The 16,048-nt window shown below is 37.4% G+C and overlaps 1 protein-coding gene and 1 long non-coding RNA gene across 2 annotated transcripts in view; one reads left to right on the forward strand and one right to left on the reverse strand.

Moving 5' to 3' along the window:
- lekr1 (leucine, glutamate and lysine rich 1) overlaps window positions 1-16,048 on the reverse strand; it is an 89,227-nt gene that overhangs the window by 18,855 nt on the left and 54,324 nt on the right. Inside the window, exons 7-8 of the mRNA XM_023299524.3 lie at window positions 12,330-12,407; window positions 10,148-10,351 (exon numbers count right to left, since the gene is read on the reverse strand). Coding sequence (XP_023155292.2) covers window positions 10,148-10,351; window positions 12,330-12,407 — 282 coding nt within the window. The remainder of the gene's footprint in view (window positions 1-10,147; window positions 10,352-12,329; window positions 12,408-16,048) is intronic.
- On the forward strand, window positions 4,517-9,312 carry LOC129349289 (uncharacterized). The gene is made up of 2 exons (XR_008602238.1): window positions 4,517-4,697; window positions 7,882-9,312. It is a non-coding gene; the product is annotated as an uncharacterized LOC129349289 (long non-coding RNA).

A 16,048-nucleotide genomic window follows, 5' to 3' on the forward strand; every position in this document is an offset into this window, starting at 1 on the left:
TCGCATTAGTTAATCCCCTGAACCTCAAGCAGATTCTGGATCTTTTCTCATCCCCATAACTAGAAGTAGAGAAAGTTAAAAAATATCTTCTGTGCAGTATGACAGTTATAATGCCATACATCATTTTAAAGTTACATTTCTTTGTGTATGCTTACTAAACTATTTTTTGGTTAAATGTGTAGCATATCAATCACAGGCTCCTATGTATTCAGAAAAGCTGAAATGATTAATTAACTTCAACTTTAAAAGTGCCAAATACTGCATACTATTATAAAATTGCAAGTATCTGACTGCCTTCATGCTTACAGCAAGAGACATATAGATTACACTTTACATGAAAAGGGAGTAAAACTCTAGATGTAACTGTCATACACCCATATTAACATGTAGAGGCCTTACTAGACATGATATATGGTCTAAATATTTCACATATTTTAACTCTAGTAAACACTTTACCACAGTTACAACATTATTGCATAAACAGGTCCTTGAGGGCCAAATAATGACGCCTGTTCCTGGTTATATCATGCAACAAAAGCATGGAACCGGTGCAGTGACAGAGTGGCGCAAAGGGTGGAGTGTGTGTTTGGGGGTGGACGTCAACAGGGGTCAGAAGGGGACAGAGATGGAGCTAGAGAGCCTTTAAGAGGATGCACAGGAGGAGTGGTGACAAGGCAGATATTGCAGAAAGGTGAATGCGTGACTATGTAAAAAAGAACCAATGCACAAACAAGACAACAGTGTGTCTTTTGGTGGGTAACCATGTTGCAGATTAGCAGAAGTAGACAAATCTCCTGACTTAAAAACAAGGCTTGTGTGTCTGTGTATACGTATGTGTGAGGGCTTAAAAGTGAATTTAGTCAAGCCAGTAAACCTGCCTTTTCCACTCTGGGCCCTTAATCAGCATCTGTGGTAATAACTTCCAGAAACATGAACTGATCATTAGGCCTCCAACAACTGCACTCATTTCACATGAGGGCTAACAAGCTCTTTGTGTCCCACCAAGCCACTCAATTACATGTTTAGATCAACTAGAAATATTAAGCTATTTCAGCCAACAGGGGCATACTTTTCCCAGGTTACCTCTGAGGTTTAGCATTCCAACATATGGGGGATATTCTTACATGACCTTACTGAATTCCAAAAAACAAGTTGTTGAACATCAAGTTGTGCAAGAACAAAAACCTTTAAAAGGACATTTCAATAGAATAAAAAATAAATTAATAAATAAAAAGACATTTTTAAAAATGTCCTGCAATCTATACACATTATGAGACTTTGATTTCATCACACGATGCTCACTGCTGTCTCACCTTCCAGGATGAAAAGGGCACAAAATGGTGCATTTGAAAGTACAAAGCACTGAGGTAATTTTTGATGAAAACACACACACACACAAGGGATATGTCCACAGCTATACATTTGTATAGACACTTGGTAATAAACACCAAACCCTCTTATGCAAGATGTCAGGCTTTTTCTATGCTAAGTCAACTCCTGCCACAGGTTGCAGTGCAATTTAACTTAAGAGAAATACTACATAGACACAAATCTGCTTCTACAACGCTTCTACACTTATTGTTCTGTTGCTAAATGATAACAATGCTAATTTATGCTTATTATTGGGATAATAGCAGATGTTGGTGGTTTACAGAGCATGCGGAGAAAACAGTCTAATAATAATGAAAAGAATGTATTTTAGATTGTGTGTGTCAGGAGTCTTTGTTGACTTGCTTTGTTGAATTACTGGAGGTATATTGTCGGGTGAGATTGTGTTAAGTGTGCTACTTAGTGTAGTTTTGCCTCAGATGGTTTATGGTTGTTCTGATTGTAATGGTTCCTTGGACCATTAGGTTTTGTTGCACTGGAAACTGGTGAATTGATTACTTTAACAGAACAAGGATTCAGCTTGCCTGCAGTGTCCTGTGTTCTGGGGTCACAAGCCGGTCAGTTTGCTTGGCTGCATTATCTGAAGGTAATAAGCTTATTCCATCATCCCTGCCTTGTGTCTCCATAGCCGTAAGTCTGTCACCAGTGGAGAACCTTGATCAAGGAATATCTGAACCAAGGATGTAGTCCTCATGGACAGAGCAGAGTTGGCTGCTGTGATTGGTTCATTAGTGATTCCACTGACTAATCAAGACATAGCAGTTTAATTGTCTTGTGTAAAAGGTGGAGGGAAAGTATGTTTTTCATGTAGGATTTCAGTTGGTGCTGCAGTGAAGTTGGTGAAGGCACTTTTATATGTCACAGCATTTGAAAAACACACACAGGCCTATGGGACATTCCTCCCATTGTAGTACAAGAGAACTGTATACATGAAAGATTTGTACATTTGTATGTACTGTAAATCATTTAAATATCTTAATGGAAATGCACTGTAACCTATCAGCTTCAGCGCCTCCTAGATTTGACATGGGAAATACACCAGTGTAAGGTTTTGATGTCTGTAATGTGTGTGTGTTTATTACATTTTTTATAGTTTCATTTCTATATATGTTTTAATAGTCTTCTGAATCCCAAAAACATGCTGGAGGCTTTGAGAGGCGTGTTACCTTTATAAAACTTGAACAACTGATCTGCGACATGCTGTTTGGTTAGAACATTTAAAAATGGAAAAAAAAAAAAAAAAGGAACCAAGTCAAATCTTAAAATTGTAATTTCATCAAAATCATCTAATTTTACATATCTCATTTAAAAATAAAGTTTTCACAAACCAGATGGTAAAAACAGAACAAAACTGCTGGACACCTCAGCGCAGACATTAGTGACTCAGCTGTGTACAACAGTATTTTTCAGCTGAACTGCATTCAAATAGTAAAATAGTCTATAAAGTCACTATTTTCCCCCAGTACTGTTAACACCTGTGGGCACTTGGAAAAATGCTGTACATGTTTATTATAGGTTTTTCATTATGTGCAAAATAAATTTTAAAAAATTTAATTTTGTATTTTCTTTTTTAATGAATAATGGCATGATACTTTTGCAATACTACACAAAAGACACATTTTGAGTTTTTTGTACTTTTGTACAAGGCTTTACACTACAATAAAAATGAACTTGGAATTAGTAAAAATGTGGCAATCAAACAGTGTACATGGTTAACATTAAATGTTATGTATTCATCTAAAATTTTTATCATTGCTTCATTGATATTTGTCTTCATGAACCTCAAGCCATGTTAGGTGTACTTTTTTTTGGAACAGCAAACAAACCAAAACAAACAAAAAAAAACTAACATTATTTAAATAATTCTAAAAGAAGTCACAGAGACTAAAAATAAGCCTGCAGGTATTGACATATTTCTTATCTATGCAAAAGATGAAAGAAAAAGTCAATTTACAGGTTCATTGCACTTTGAAGTTAGTCAACTCTAATGTTACTGAGAATGACAAATTCGTGTTTGTAAACTTTGGTGGGGATTAGTTGTATTTGCAGTTATGATATTTACACTTAGAAGATAATAAAAAAGAAGAGAAAATATAATAAAAAAAAGGGTCATTGACCTGTTTATAAACTTCATTTATAGCTAAAAACATTTTTTTTCTCTTCTCTTAAAAATGTGTAAGATAACCGGCCGCAAATAATAATCTCATCTTAACTGAAGAAAATGACCTAATACGGGGTAATTGTAAAAGCACTACGTAACAACCCTGAAAGCCTGAGCTCTGTTCAACATTATCTGCGGACACTGTAATCAGGGACATCTAGTCAATGTGAAAAGCAGTAGATAAAGTATTGACACAGATAAACAACCCTAAATGCAAGGTTATTGAGCAGTGTGAACCAGCCACACAGAGAGAGGTAACACCTTACGTAAGAAGCTGGGAACAGATCCCAACACTCTATTAGATCTGCACTCACAGTACTGCACCCACAGAAAGGATGCAGGCTTTTGATTTTGTATTGATTCCTGCCGATCTATACCCAATGTCCTCTCAGACACATAAGAGCTGTAAATATTTATTATTAGAACCAAACAGGTTCCCAACTATGGCTTTAGACAGGAACTGCACGGACATGCACTAACACTGGCTCCCATTGTGGTTTGATTAGTCAGTACTTCAACCAAAAGCAGCTACTCTGACATTATGGTTCATTATCTGAAAATATCTTACAGATATGACATGGGTTTCTCACTTGTTTTAAAGGGCCAGCACGCCAAAGTATTTTTTTTTTTTTTTTTTACAATAGCAAATTCTGTTAAGCATTGTTAGTGACTGAATTAGAGCTGCCTCGTATTTTGTTTCTTGCATTAGTAACAGTTTTACAGGTCAATGTTAGCATAAGTAGCTGTTTGACAAAATGGTGAACTAATCCTTTCCAAATGGTGAAAATTCATTTTTGAATTTTTCACTCCCAGCATCTGTAAAACTGACAACCCAGTGGATTACTTGTATTATTCATGGCAATGTCACCTCGACAAAACGAAAATCCTTAGTGCCAGCACATTGTGTGGCTAATGTGGCTAAATAGCTCTGGCCTCCAGTATATTGGCGAATTCGGTTATTTGTACTTAATTTATTAGCATGATTTCTTTTTAATATGTTGTCTACAGACTTAATTACTTCTCTGTCTACTTTTCTTACTCCATGTAGGTTTCCCAGAGACTATGGGTTGAGGAGGAACTGGAAGTTTGTCGGCTTAGACCTGGTGTCATTCCATCAGTGTTAAACTTCCCGGCTCATCTTGGAAGAGTACGTGCCAGAAAGACCATGACCAAGCAGCCTTGAGATCTTAGGCAGCATCTCCCTCAGGTGGGTGTCGACGGTGTTCACGGTCAGGTCTGTAGAGGGGGGAGGCCGCCACCCACCTCCCCGCCTACTCTCTACCCTGACTCCACCCAGACTCCACCTTGGCTCCACCCATGTGGTCACTTTATTTACTACGATGCCAAAGGGACGACGAAATGCCTTCTTTTCATCTGATCTGTAGCTCAGTGAGTTAAGGGTTTACCTGTAGAGCTGCAGGTTGCTGGTTCAAAACCAGACCCTTCTTAAAGTTTATCAAAATCCTGACAAAGACAAAGAAAAATGCCAGTGGTGGGTCTTGAACCTACTACCTTCCACTTGGTAGTCTCACTTCTCACCCCCTGAGCTGCTCGCTCAGATACTAAATCTTCTTTTTTTGCGCATTTATCATCTATTTTTTTGCCATTTTCGAGTTTTTTTTAACTTGAGTCTCGACTCGACCGTTTTTCTCAGGAGGTTGGACTTCAGCCTTTGTGCTGGAGGGTTGAACCCTCAGTTTCAAGACTTTCCAAAGCCTCCACACCTCCCGAGTCCTCAGGACCTGAGCTTTCACACAGTCTGAGGGCTGAAATTTTCTAAGTACCACAGTAGTTATCTGTTAGATTGAACTTCCAGACAGTCCAAGGACTGATATCTTCTAAGTTCCTGAGTAGTTCTCTGTTAGTTTGAACCTTCAGACAGTCTGAGGACTGAAAACCTAAAAGTTCTTCAGTAGTTCTCTGTTAGTTTGAACGTTCAGACAGTCTGAGGACTGAAATTTTAAAAGTTTCTCAGTACTTCTCTGGTAGTTTGAACTTTCTGGTTAACAGAAGCCTTAAAACTTGTGACCATGAGTCTTGATTTCACATTTAGATCATCCATCTGAGTTCTTCTCAGACTTTCACCTGTGGGTTTTTGAGAAATCCTCAGCAAACTTTGATTCTCTTCACTGAACAGTAAACTTTGTGGAGATCAGAAGGTAACATTAGTTTGATAAATGCCTTCAACTACTAGTAGACTTTATCTGGAAAGCAGTTTTCTGAAATGAGTTCTTAGTAAATCTGTCCACAATCAAACCAAGAACGTAGAAAGAGGAAATGTTTGCAGAAACAACTTGATGTTTTCAGACTAGAAAACACTTTAAGACTTTTATCTGTTGTTGCTCTTTTTGATCGTTTTATTGTCTCTTCTGTTTAATTTGATCTTCTAAAGTCTAACTGGTGTCTTTTGAAATGTTTCATCTTTAGTTTGATTCTTCTTAAATGTTTAGTTTTGCTCTTTTCTCACCTTTTATTCTTTTCTAATGTCTGATTTGATTTACAAATGTTTTGTCTTTTTAATGTTTAATTGTTTTTTCAAATGTTTTATCGGCTTGTTTGAGTTTCTTTTTCTTTCCCAATATTTAATGTTTCGATTAAATCTTTAAGGTTTTTCTTTTTAAATGTTTTACCACCTTTTAATGTTTAATTTTCTTTTTAAATGCTTCATTGTATTTTCTGTTTAATTCCTGTTTGAAGTTTTACTGTCTTTAAGATGTAATTTTCTAATTAAACATTAAATTTTTTAATTAAATGTTTTGTCTTTTTATTGGATAGGCGTAGTGAAAGACAGACAGGAAACGGGGGAGAAGAGTCGGGGGAAGACTTGCAACAAAGGGCCGCAAGCAGGAATCGAACCCGGGACGCTGCGTCAGAGACCAGCCTCTGTACATGGGTCACCTGCTTAACCCGTTGAGCTATATGGGCACCCATGTGTTGTCTTTTTAAGGGTTTAATAATCTGATTAAATGTTTTGCATTTTTTTTTAAATGTTTAACATTCTTCTTGTTTAATTGTATTTTTTAAATGTTTAATTGTGGAAAATACTTTATCTGTAATTTCTAATATTTGTATTTTAAAAATATTGTTTAATTTCATAATGACATGTATTGTATCGTGTTGAATGATCTCATTCAATATTTTGTCTGTTTAATAGAGTTAAACATTAAATTACATTAAATTATATTAAACAGACAAAATATTGAATGAGATCATTCAACACGATACAATACATGTCATTATGAAATTAAACAATATTTTTAAAATACAAATATTAGAAATTACAGATAAAGTATTTTCCACAATTAAACATTTAAAAAATACAATTAAACAAGAAGAATGTTAAACATTTAAAAAAAAATGCAAAACATTTAATCAGATTATTAAACCCTTAAAAAGACAAAACATTTAATTAAAAAAATTAAATGTTTAATTAGAAAATTACATCTTAAAGACAATAAAACTTCAAATAGGAATTAAACAGAAAATACAATGAAGCATTTAAAAAGAAAACTAAACATTAAAAGGTGGTATATGTATATATAATTTAATTGTATTTAATGTTTAACTCTATTAAATAGACAAAATATTGAATTAGATAATTCAACAACATAAATACATGTCATTATGAAATTAAACAAAATTTTTAAAATACAAATATTAAAAATTACAGATAAAATATTTTCCATAATTAAACATTTAAAAAATAAAATTAAACAAGAAGAATATTAAACATTTTAAAAAATGCAAAACATTTAATTAGATTATTAAACCTTTAAAAAGACAAAACATTTAATGAAAAAATTAAATGTTTCATTAGGAAATTACATCTTAAATTTCTTAAATCTTTTTAATAATAAAACTTTTTAAAAGTTTTATTGTATTAATATTTTTTCCTTTGATTTAATTGCTTTTTGTTATGTAGTTTATTTCTATAATCTTCTTTTTCTGTCAAGATTTTAACCCCAACCTTAAAAATGAAATAAACCCTTAGTTAGTCACTTATTCAGTTTATCAATTCAACTTTATTTGTTTAGCACCTTTTACACAGATGACAAAACTAAACAAGCAAAGAGAAAAAAACTATGCTAAAACTAGGATTAAAACTCAAAAACATAAAAAAATAAAATAAAAAAAAAAAACATTTAACATGGTAATAAAATGTGTTGTGTCCACGGGATGGAGGGAGTTTATTGAAGTCTTCTTGGGCTCACATGGGAAATCATTTAAAATATAAACTTGATATTCAGTCTAAGGAAACTGCAGAGTGACAGAAGAACCAACAATATCTCCTGTTTTCTCCTTTAATGAGTCGACTCTTCTTGTGCTTTCAGACCAAAGAACTACAGACTCTTCACAACCTGCTCAAACTCTTGGTACAGGACCTCACCACACGGGTCAAGAAGGTTTCTGTCTCATTTCTACTCTGAAGATCACCTTCTCCTGCTCAAACTGCTGACAAATGTTTCTGCTGCTCTAAAGTCTGGTCTCCAGAACTTCCTAAAAACTCTCAAAGTCTCTTCTGCTGCAGGTTGCTTTGTAGAACTGTTGCAGAAAACCTCACTAAACCACATGGAGGGGCCTCAAGATAGTCGTCCAAATGAAACCGTACAAAAACCAAACTAGCACAACCTAAACACTAAAGTCTCCTGCAGCCTACCAGAGAACCTCTGAGAACAGAGAATCAGGACAGGAACTCTTACCTTCTGGACAACCAACATTGGTTCTCAAACAAGAATACAGAATGTGTCTGACCAAAAACCTCTAACGACTCACTACAGCCAAGATAAAGACACAACTCAGCTGCACCAAATCCACTAATCACTGCACACATTAGCACCATGTACTAACTGTGGCTAAAGAACCACATTTACCAAGACAACTATCCAGTACAAAGCCCTAAAACACACCAAGAAACACATTAAAGACGATTTTACTGCTGGAAGCTGCAAGCCAACGCCTAAAGAACAAACTACAGCAATGGAGCCAAACCCAGTTCAGTGGTGAAGAGAAGCAGAGGAAATGTTTGTCTGCAGCTAAATAAAGCAGGAAGACACTGAGCTGCTCAGGTGTTCCTAATAACACCAAGCAGCCACCTGGACAGCCAATAGGAACACAGCCACCTGGACAGCCAATAGGAACACAGCTTCCTGGAAGTCCAGAGGGCTGGCTTAGTGAAGGAAATTTAGTTTAAAGTTGAAGCAGAAAGTTAATAAAGAAAGTTGAAAACCACCTTCTGATACCTGAAATCTCTGAGTTTTCACACAAAGAATGCCTGAACATGTCAAACTGGTTCCATAGTAGAACCATCATTGTAAAAACGTCATAGTATGGTGTGTTGCTCAAAAAACATTAGGACCTGGCTGTCAGGGGACAAACATGTAAGAAACATGAGAACAGAGAGAACCCAACCAGTAGGTCACAGTTTATCATCCCCCAGTCATCTCCTGAAGTCCATATGGTGAGAGACATCAGTATCTGGTTGTTAATTTACCAGAGGATGCTTATAATCATGCTGATGTGGTCTGTACTCTACAGTATTTTAGTGACTCAATAAATGCCTAAGTTGTTTTTTTTTAAATGCTTTTTAGTTTTTAATAAACATTTAACAGCCTATATGTAATCAATAAGTGGCCTTTGCCTATCTTAAGAAAAATTCACTCAGAACTCTGATATGTTAACAGTACTAAATAAATCAATAAATACATGCATACACACAAAAATAAGTTAATACATTAACTGTGTTAAGATAAGATTTAGATTTTTTTAAAAAGTTGTTTATGTTTTTGCAGAATCCAGTATTGCTCACTGGTTGGTCATTACATTTTGTTAGTTTGATTTCACTGTTTAAAATGATGCCACCTCTTTTCAGACAGAACCTGTGATAATAAAACAATACAAAATTTTTAGTTCCGTGTTAATAAAGCACTTAAAGCTTTAAGTATGGCTAAATGCTTTTTTCAAAATTAAATATATCACTCCTTAGGTGGTAGTGGCCCCAAGTTCAGTAAAGTTGGAAAGATATTCACAGATTCGGACTTCCAGCATCAATAACTCATTAGATATAGGTTGTCAAAACATAAATGGTGCCTCTTTCCCATTGTTGCAAGGCAGACAATGTGCTACAAGCCCAGTTTTATCAAAAGTAGCTGTCTTTCAAGCTACAGGAATAACATTGGTGTCTATGGAGTGAACAGGGTCCGTCTGCAATTTGCAAAACTGCTGCAACAGTAAAGAGAGACAAATATTCAATAACTTCACTCTTATACATTGTAGTGTCACTAAAATCACTGTAGCCTTCAACTGGCTCCTGTTGACAAAGTGTTTTAACAGAAATGTAAATGCTGTAATTTGATTCTTTTAATGAACCATGTAACTTGAATGGATGTGATGCTGGTGTGACCACAGTGCACACGTCTGATGTTGCTCACAGTGGTCCAAGGAACGCTCAGGGAGTTTGTGTGTTTGTTCAGACTCATGGAAAATTACAGGGAACATTGATCATGAGGTTTAAAGTATGTGTTGAATAGAATACTATAGAATAGTGTGGTGCCCTGAAAAGAGAAGAAAGTAGAGCTGAAAAGACATGACAATAATGACCTTTCTCTCCTTAGTTCTTTTGTTTCCTCCTGGATCCTCTCCAAAGTTCTCCTCACTTCAGTCACTTCCTCGACAGCTGCACAATACTTCCGGTTCATTTGTTTCTCTCTGTGGTCCCATGACGACAGCTGCTCCTGCAAGGCATCACATCTTTGTTGGCATGACAACCATCTCTCATGTTCCTCCTCCAACTCCATTTTTAACCTGTTGAGAAGACACAGAAGATGAATGGTTGCGCAGACGCGTACAGCGGCTATCCATACTGTAATATTCTGGGAGGAAGTATTCTTTTCATCTGCATTTGGATAGGGCATGTGTATACATGTTCAGGACAACCGCACAAGCCCACACACCTGCAGACGCACAGTAACTCAATGCTCACGTCAACAGGTGAGCGTGAGCATCAAACCAAGTTTGTTACATAAGAAAGAAGCTGTTTACTCTCCAACCTTACCAAGTTTCTTTGACGTTTTATTCAGCTGACGCACATAGATATCAAAACTGGGTCAAACTGTATTTTAAACATTCAATTTTATGTTAGCAACAGTGATTTGGTACATCACGTAAGGTTGGGAATAAATATAGTACACATATGAAAGCACAAAGGAGACAATAATAAACACTTAGAAAATGTGTGCGCACAATATATCAGTGTCTGTGGTGGTGTGTCTGTGCTTCCTTTTATGGACTTCCCCATTTATCAGGAGATAAACTAGGATGAATAAAGGTTATGAAAAGAGAGTTCAAGTACTTTCTGTATTGTAACTCTCTTTTCATGAACTTTATTTATGCCAGGGACAAGCTGACAAAGAGGACACAGAAAGAGGTTGCATCTCATCTCATCTCCCTCCTTTACTCTTAACTTTATCTCTTTCACTTTTTAACTCAACAACCACAAAGCAGCAACCTACATAATGAAAATTTCAAGTTTTGTGAAAGCTTTGGATCATGCAATAAGCCTTTTTTTTGATGAATTAACCATTTTAATGACAATGAATGCCTTGTATACAATGCAAATGGGAAAGGAAAGAATGTTTTTCCCCCTTATGCAGAATGGCTGCATTTTTGGATGTAGGTCTGGCTTTGTGAGACTAGTGATTTAGCAGTCCCTGTGGTATGTGTTTTAGGTCACCGTGTGAAAGGAAACTGCAGAGACATTAACATAAATTCGTTTGAAACCATTTCAGCAAAGATAAACTTGATGGATTTACAGCCCACTTAACTAGAAAATCAGCACCAAAAGCACTAGCACCGATGGACTTATTGATTTGGCCAGATTAGCATTGCCTTTTTGCACTTATGGCCTCCTTTATCGGACAATTTGGTGAATTGTTATCTGCCGTTACATTTTCTCACCGCTATGGAGAGGTGCTCCCTCCTCCGAACTCTCATCCCTTCTGAAATAGCCTCCACCCCCCAGTGGAGCGCTATCATATGTTGAGCTGCATAGGAGCCAGAGGGTTAGATCAGAGACTGTTGTGTGGGAAGGGAAATAAATTGACAGTGTAATTGAACACACCAGGCTGCCAGTGGCTTAGAAAGGGAATACCAGCAGATACCATGTGAAAAAATACACACCCTACATACATCTAACGCCTGCATGGAAAGATGAGAGGCCCTGTGTGTGTATGTCTGTCTGTGGGTATACACATGTGGGTTGGGTGTGGGTGACACACATGTGCCTGCCTGCGTATTAGTGTGATGCACTCCAATAGAAGTGCCACTGCGCCTCTGCATATCTGCATTATGTGCGTGCCTCTGTGCACAGATGATTGTGTGTGTGTGTGTGTGTGTGTGTGTGTGTGTGTGTGTGTGTGTGTGTGTGTGTGTGTGTGTGTGTGTGTGAGAGAGAGAGAGAGAGAGAGAAACATGACTCCACGCCAGCTAAGAAGTACTTCCATCTGTCGCGCCAGCTTCACACGAGACTCTGCTGTGTCACTGGCACTTTATGGAGCCTAAGATCTCCTCAAATTATCCAAGAGCTGATCTCAGCTGACACTAATATGCCCACCTCTCTTTGGGAGAAAGGAGAAGGGGAAGAGCACAGGAAGGGGATGATTTGGAGACGAGTGAGTGGGATCAGAGGAGAGATTGTGGGAAAGTTGGAGAAAGGAGATAATGGGAATTTATCACATGAGATAAAACAAAAGTCTTTGGAAGAAAAGAAGAGAGATGAGCAAACCTGAGTAGTTTTCCTCTGTGCTCCTCCTCGGAGTCTTTGTGTTGGGACAGCTGCTCCTCCCTCTGTCTCTTCTGCTCCCTGGAGACACAAAGTGCATGGCATGGTCATGCAGATTTCACCACTTGTGAGTCAATAAATTTATGGCCAGGATGAAATGACACAGCTTAAGATACATTAATATTTTGTTTTCCCAAAAATGCAACTCACATTAATTGTACCCACATTTCCCATTCAGGCAGAAGGAAATGTAATATTTACTTGCTTAGCATGTTTTTACAATCTCAAGTGACACTGTAAAGTACTTGAGCAAGATACCAAATCCATATAATGGCTATTCTGTGTCCTCCTACGCTTGAATCTCCATGTGGAAGAAGCCAAGCTTAACAAAGAATTCTCCCTCTGGGATCAGCAAAAGTTCAGGAAGCCTTCCTGTATATCGTAATTCCTTGGGCATGAAAAGTGCTGGTTGTCAGTTTACAACTGAATTTAGGTGTGGTGTACTTTCAATGAGTACATATTTTTGAGTTGTTAAACTCATAATACATAAGCTAAGTGTCTTTGGCTTTTCTTCCATGTACAGCTGCTGCCTTGTTCTTGAGAAAGTAAAGTGGAAATCAGTTGTAATTCTGAGTCTGCGTGCTATGACAGTATGTGGTACTCCTGCCCTTTGTGCACACACACACACACACACACACACACACACACACACACACACACACACACACACACACACACACACACACACACACACACACACACACACACACACACACACACACACACACACAGACTTTACCCTAACCCTCCTAACCCTGTCGGCTTCTCAACCTAATCCCCTCTCTGGCGGCATGATCAGTTAATGTGTTTGTGTGTGTGTGAGTATGTTGCTGGCTGTCTAGCCCCATGACCTTGCAACCACACGCAATGAGGATACAGAGTGAGAGGGCCTGAATGTCTGAGCTCACAGGCAGACAGCCTGTTTTCACTTCCAATTTCGCAGATTTTTCTGACAACTGTGTGGATTTATTTGTGCATTTTATTAAAGTGGACTCAGTGAAACAGCCAGTACAGCTCATCCCTCTATTAATAATTTATTTTATCTGCACATCACAATATATTGTATCACTACTATAATGCTTTGATGCTATGATGAAGTAATAGTGCAACAATGTCTAGATGCCGGAAACTACCAAGATAATGCCTTGGAGTATTTGGCTAATATTTATAGCAATGTCATCACTTAACCCTCTGAATTCCAAAACTAGGTTCGAAAGACATGTTCAAACCATTTATTTATTCACCATTTATCAGAGCTATAAATGGTAAAAACAGAAAGAATAATTTTATTTTCTACTTTCTGTCTTTGAAACCCTCATTTCTGATTTGCCATTTTGCCAGGAAAATTATCCGTGTGAGCTTAAATTTTATTAAAACCACTTTTATCTGTATGTCTCATTTTCAAATTTGCCAAAAACAGACTGTTTGGACTAAGCAAATTCTACAAAAAACAAAAAAGTTGGTGCTCCTTGTTACAACCTTGAGGCCACTTGTAACCCAGTTGCAACCAATAGTCAAATATCGACAGGATTTACAGTGAACATTTTTTCTAATATTGGTCACACCTGTGGGCACTTAGATAAAGACTGTACATAATGATTCCAGGCATTTTCAATTTTTATCTTGAAAAAACAAAACAAACAAATAAAGTAAACTTTTCATGACTTAGGTTTATACCTTTGTTACATCGCACAAAATATATGTTTTAGTTTTATCTACTTCTAGTCTTGGTTGTGCTGGTAGCTCAGAGGTGCAGGACTTTATATTGCTGTGAAAAATGACCCCACGGCAAAACGGCTTGGAAGATTAACCCTCATCCTACCAAGTGGGGTACCGTCAGACTCCAGAGGTATCATGTGGGACAAGACTAAAATAGTATATGTTGTCATGCATGTGACCGACATGCATTTACAGCATGATCATGTCATGATGCGGGGAAAAAGCACTAATATTTCAGGCTGCAGATGGAAGGAGCTAGAACAGGGGTATGCAGGGTGAAAGATGTGAGGAGGTTTTTCCTGTCTCTCAGAGCAACAAGATGTGTTTGGCTATAATAAATAATAATTGGGAATGTACATGGAATAAAAACTGCAATATATTTTCAAGAAAATGATCTGTTTTTATAGTATTAAAAGCAACTGTAACGTTTCTGAAATAATAATAATCTTGTTGTTACACTCCTGGGGTCCTAAGGGATGGCAGTTGGTAGTCTTTGTGAAATAGTAAATATGCTGGTAGAAGGACATTGGCCTCACTGCTGTCTGACACCATGACCACCGTATCAGCCTCCCTCTCTTTGCACTCTCACACATCTCCATCCCAGTTCTTCTCTCTTGCTCTTTTCCCCTCTTTTCTAACCTTCTTTTCCTCCCTTGATGTCACAGCCACTGATGATTTGGAGCAGGCCCCTGAGTACTCCTACATTCCACCTATTTAGCTACAGCAAACAGTCTGCTGGGTCTGTCAATAGTCTCCCTGCCTCTCTCTCCCTTTTGTGTCTTCACAGGCAGAGATGACATGAAATCTTATTCCCAACTGCTAGTTTCACAATTTTTCATTCTCTGGTCTCCTTTTACTGACTGTTTTTTTTCAGAGGTGAAAAGGGCACTTGAGGAAGAGCAAGAGGAGGAGAGAAAGACAGAGGTTGGTGGTGTTTTTGTGAATTGCATATGGTTCAAAGTACAGTCAACTGTGCAGCGCACAGTAAGAGTGATGAATCAGTTTGGGTATTTTTGTGACTGCAGGCATGTGGAGCACCCAGTGTGCACATGGAAACAAAGTAAGACTAGGAAGTATCTGTTATAATATATTATCAATGGGTGTGCTCGGTGCAGGTTATGATCACAGGATGAGGATTCCTCTTTAAAAAATGGAGAAAATGTTTTATTGTCTTATAATTTTCCATGGAAAGGAGTGTACCAACTGCATGTGCATGCATGTGTGTGTGACCTAACCCTTTCTCTACCTGTAGTGAGTTGTATAAAATAAGAAAAGGAGTGAAAAAGTTTCCTGGTTGCACAAGATTTAATCAAAGTAACAACAGTAAATCTGGCATCACGTCTGACAGCATGTGTCACTCAAATTACAGACTGCAGATGAAACACATACCAGCAGCCCTTAGCTGCCTGTAAAGATCGTTAATCAGCTGTTCTGGGTGACAGATTCTAATAAGAATCAAACATTTGTCTGTATTTTTTTCTGTGTAATTAGATGTGTCAACCAGTCAAAGAATGAATCATAAAAGTGAAACCGACAGGCAAAACATGTGAATGTGCCTCCACAAATTAAAGCGAAGAAGACTGAACATAGTTCGCTGTTGATTCAGACAGGTGGCAGACACTACAAAACATGGTGAATCTTGACACTAAAATTGCAATGTACCAGTGGCTCCCTGTTGAGTCTCTCTTCCCACTGTGGTGTACGCAAGTCACCAGAATACCAAACAGCCACAAAAGAGAGAAAACCTCTCAGCATTTCAGGAAAGTGCCGATTATTATGTGGCATGTCTTTTCATGATAGCAGAGAGAGAGAGAAACAAGAGTGAGATTTCTTTTGAATCAAAGAGAGAAAGAGGGACGAAGAAAGAGCTCCTCTTTCCCGAAGAGCTGTGACAGATTTTATCTAATATGTGATAAACAGCAAGCTCAAGTAAACCACGGAAA

The sequence above is a fragment of the Amphiprion ocellaris genome, chromosome 7 (assembly GCF_022539595.1).
Source record: "Amphiprion ocellaris isolate individual 3 ecotype Okinawa chromosome 7, ASM2253959v1, whole genome shotgun sequence".
NCBI lineage: Eukaryota > Metazoa > Chordata > Actinopteri > Pomacentridae > Amphiprion > Amphiprion ocellaris.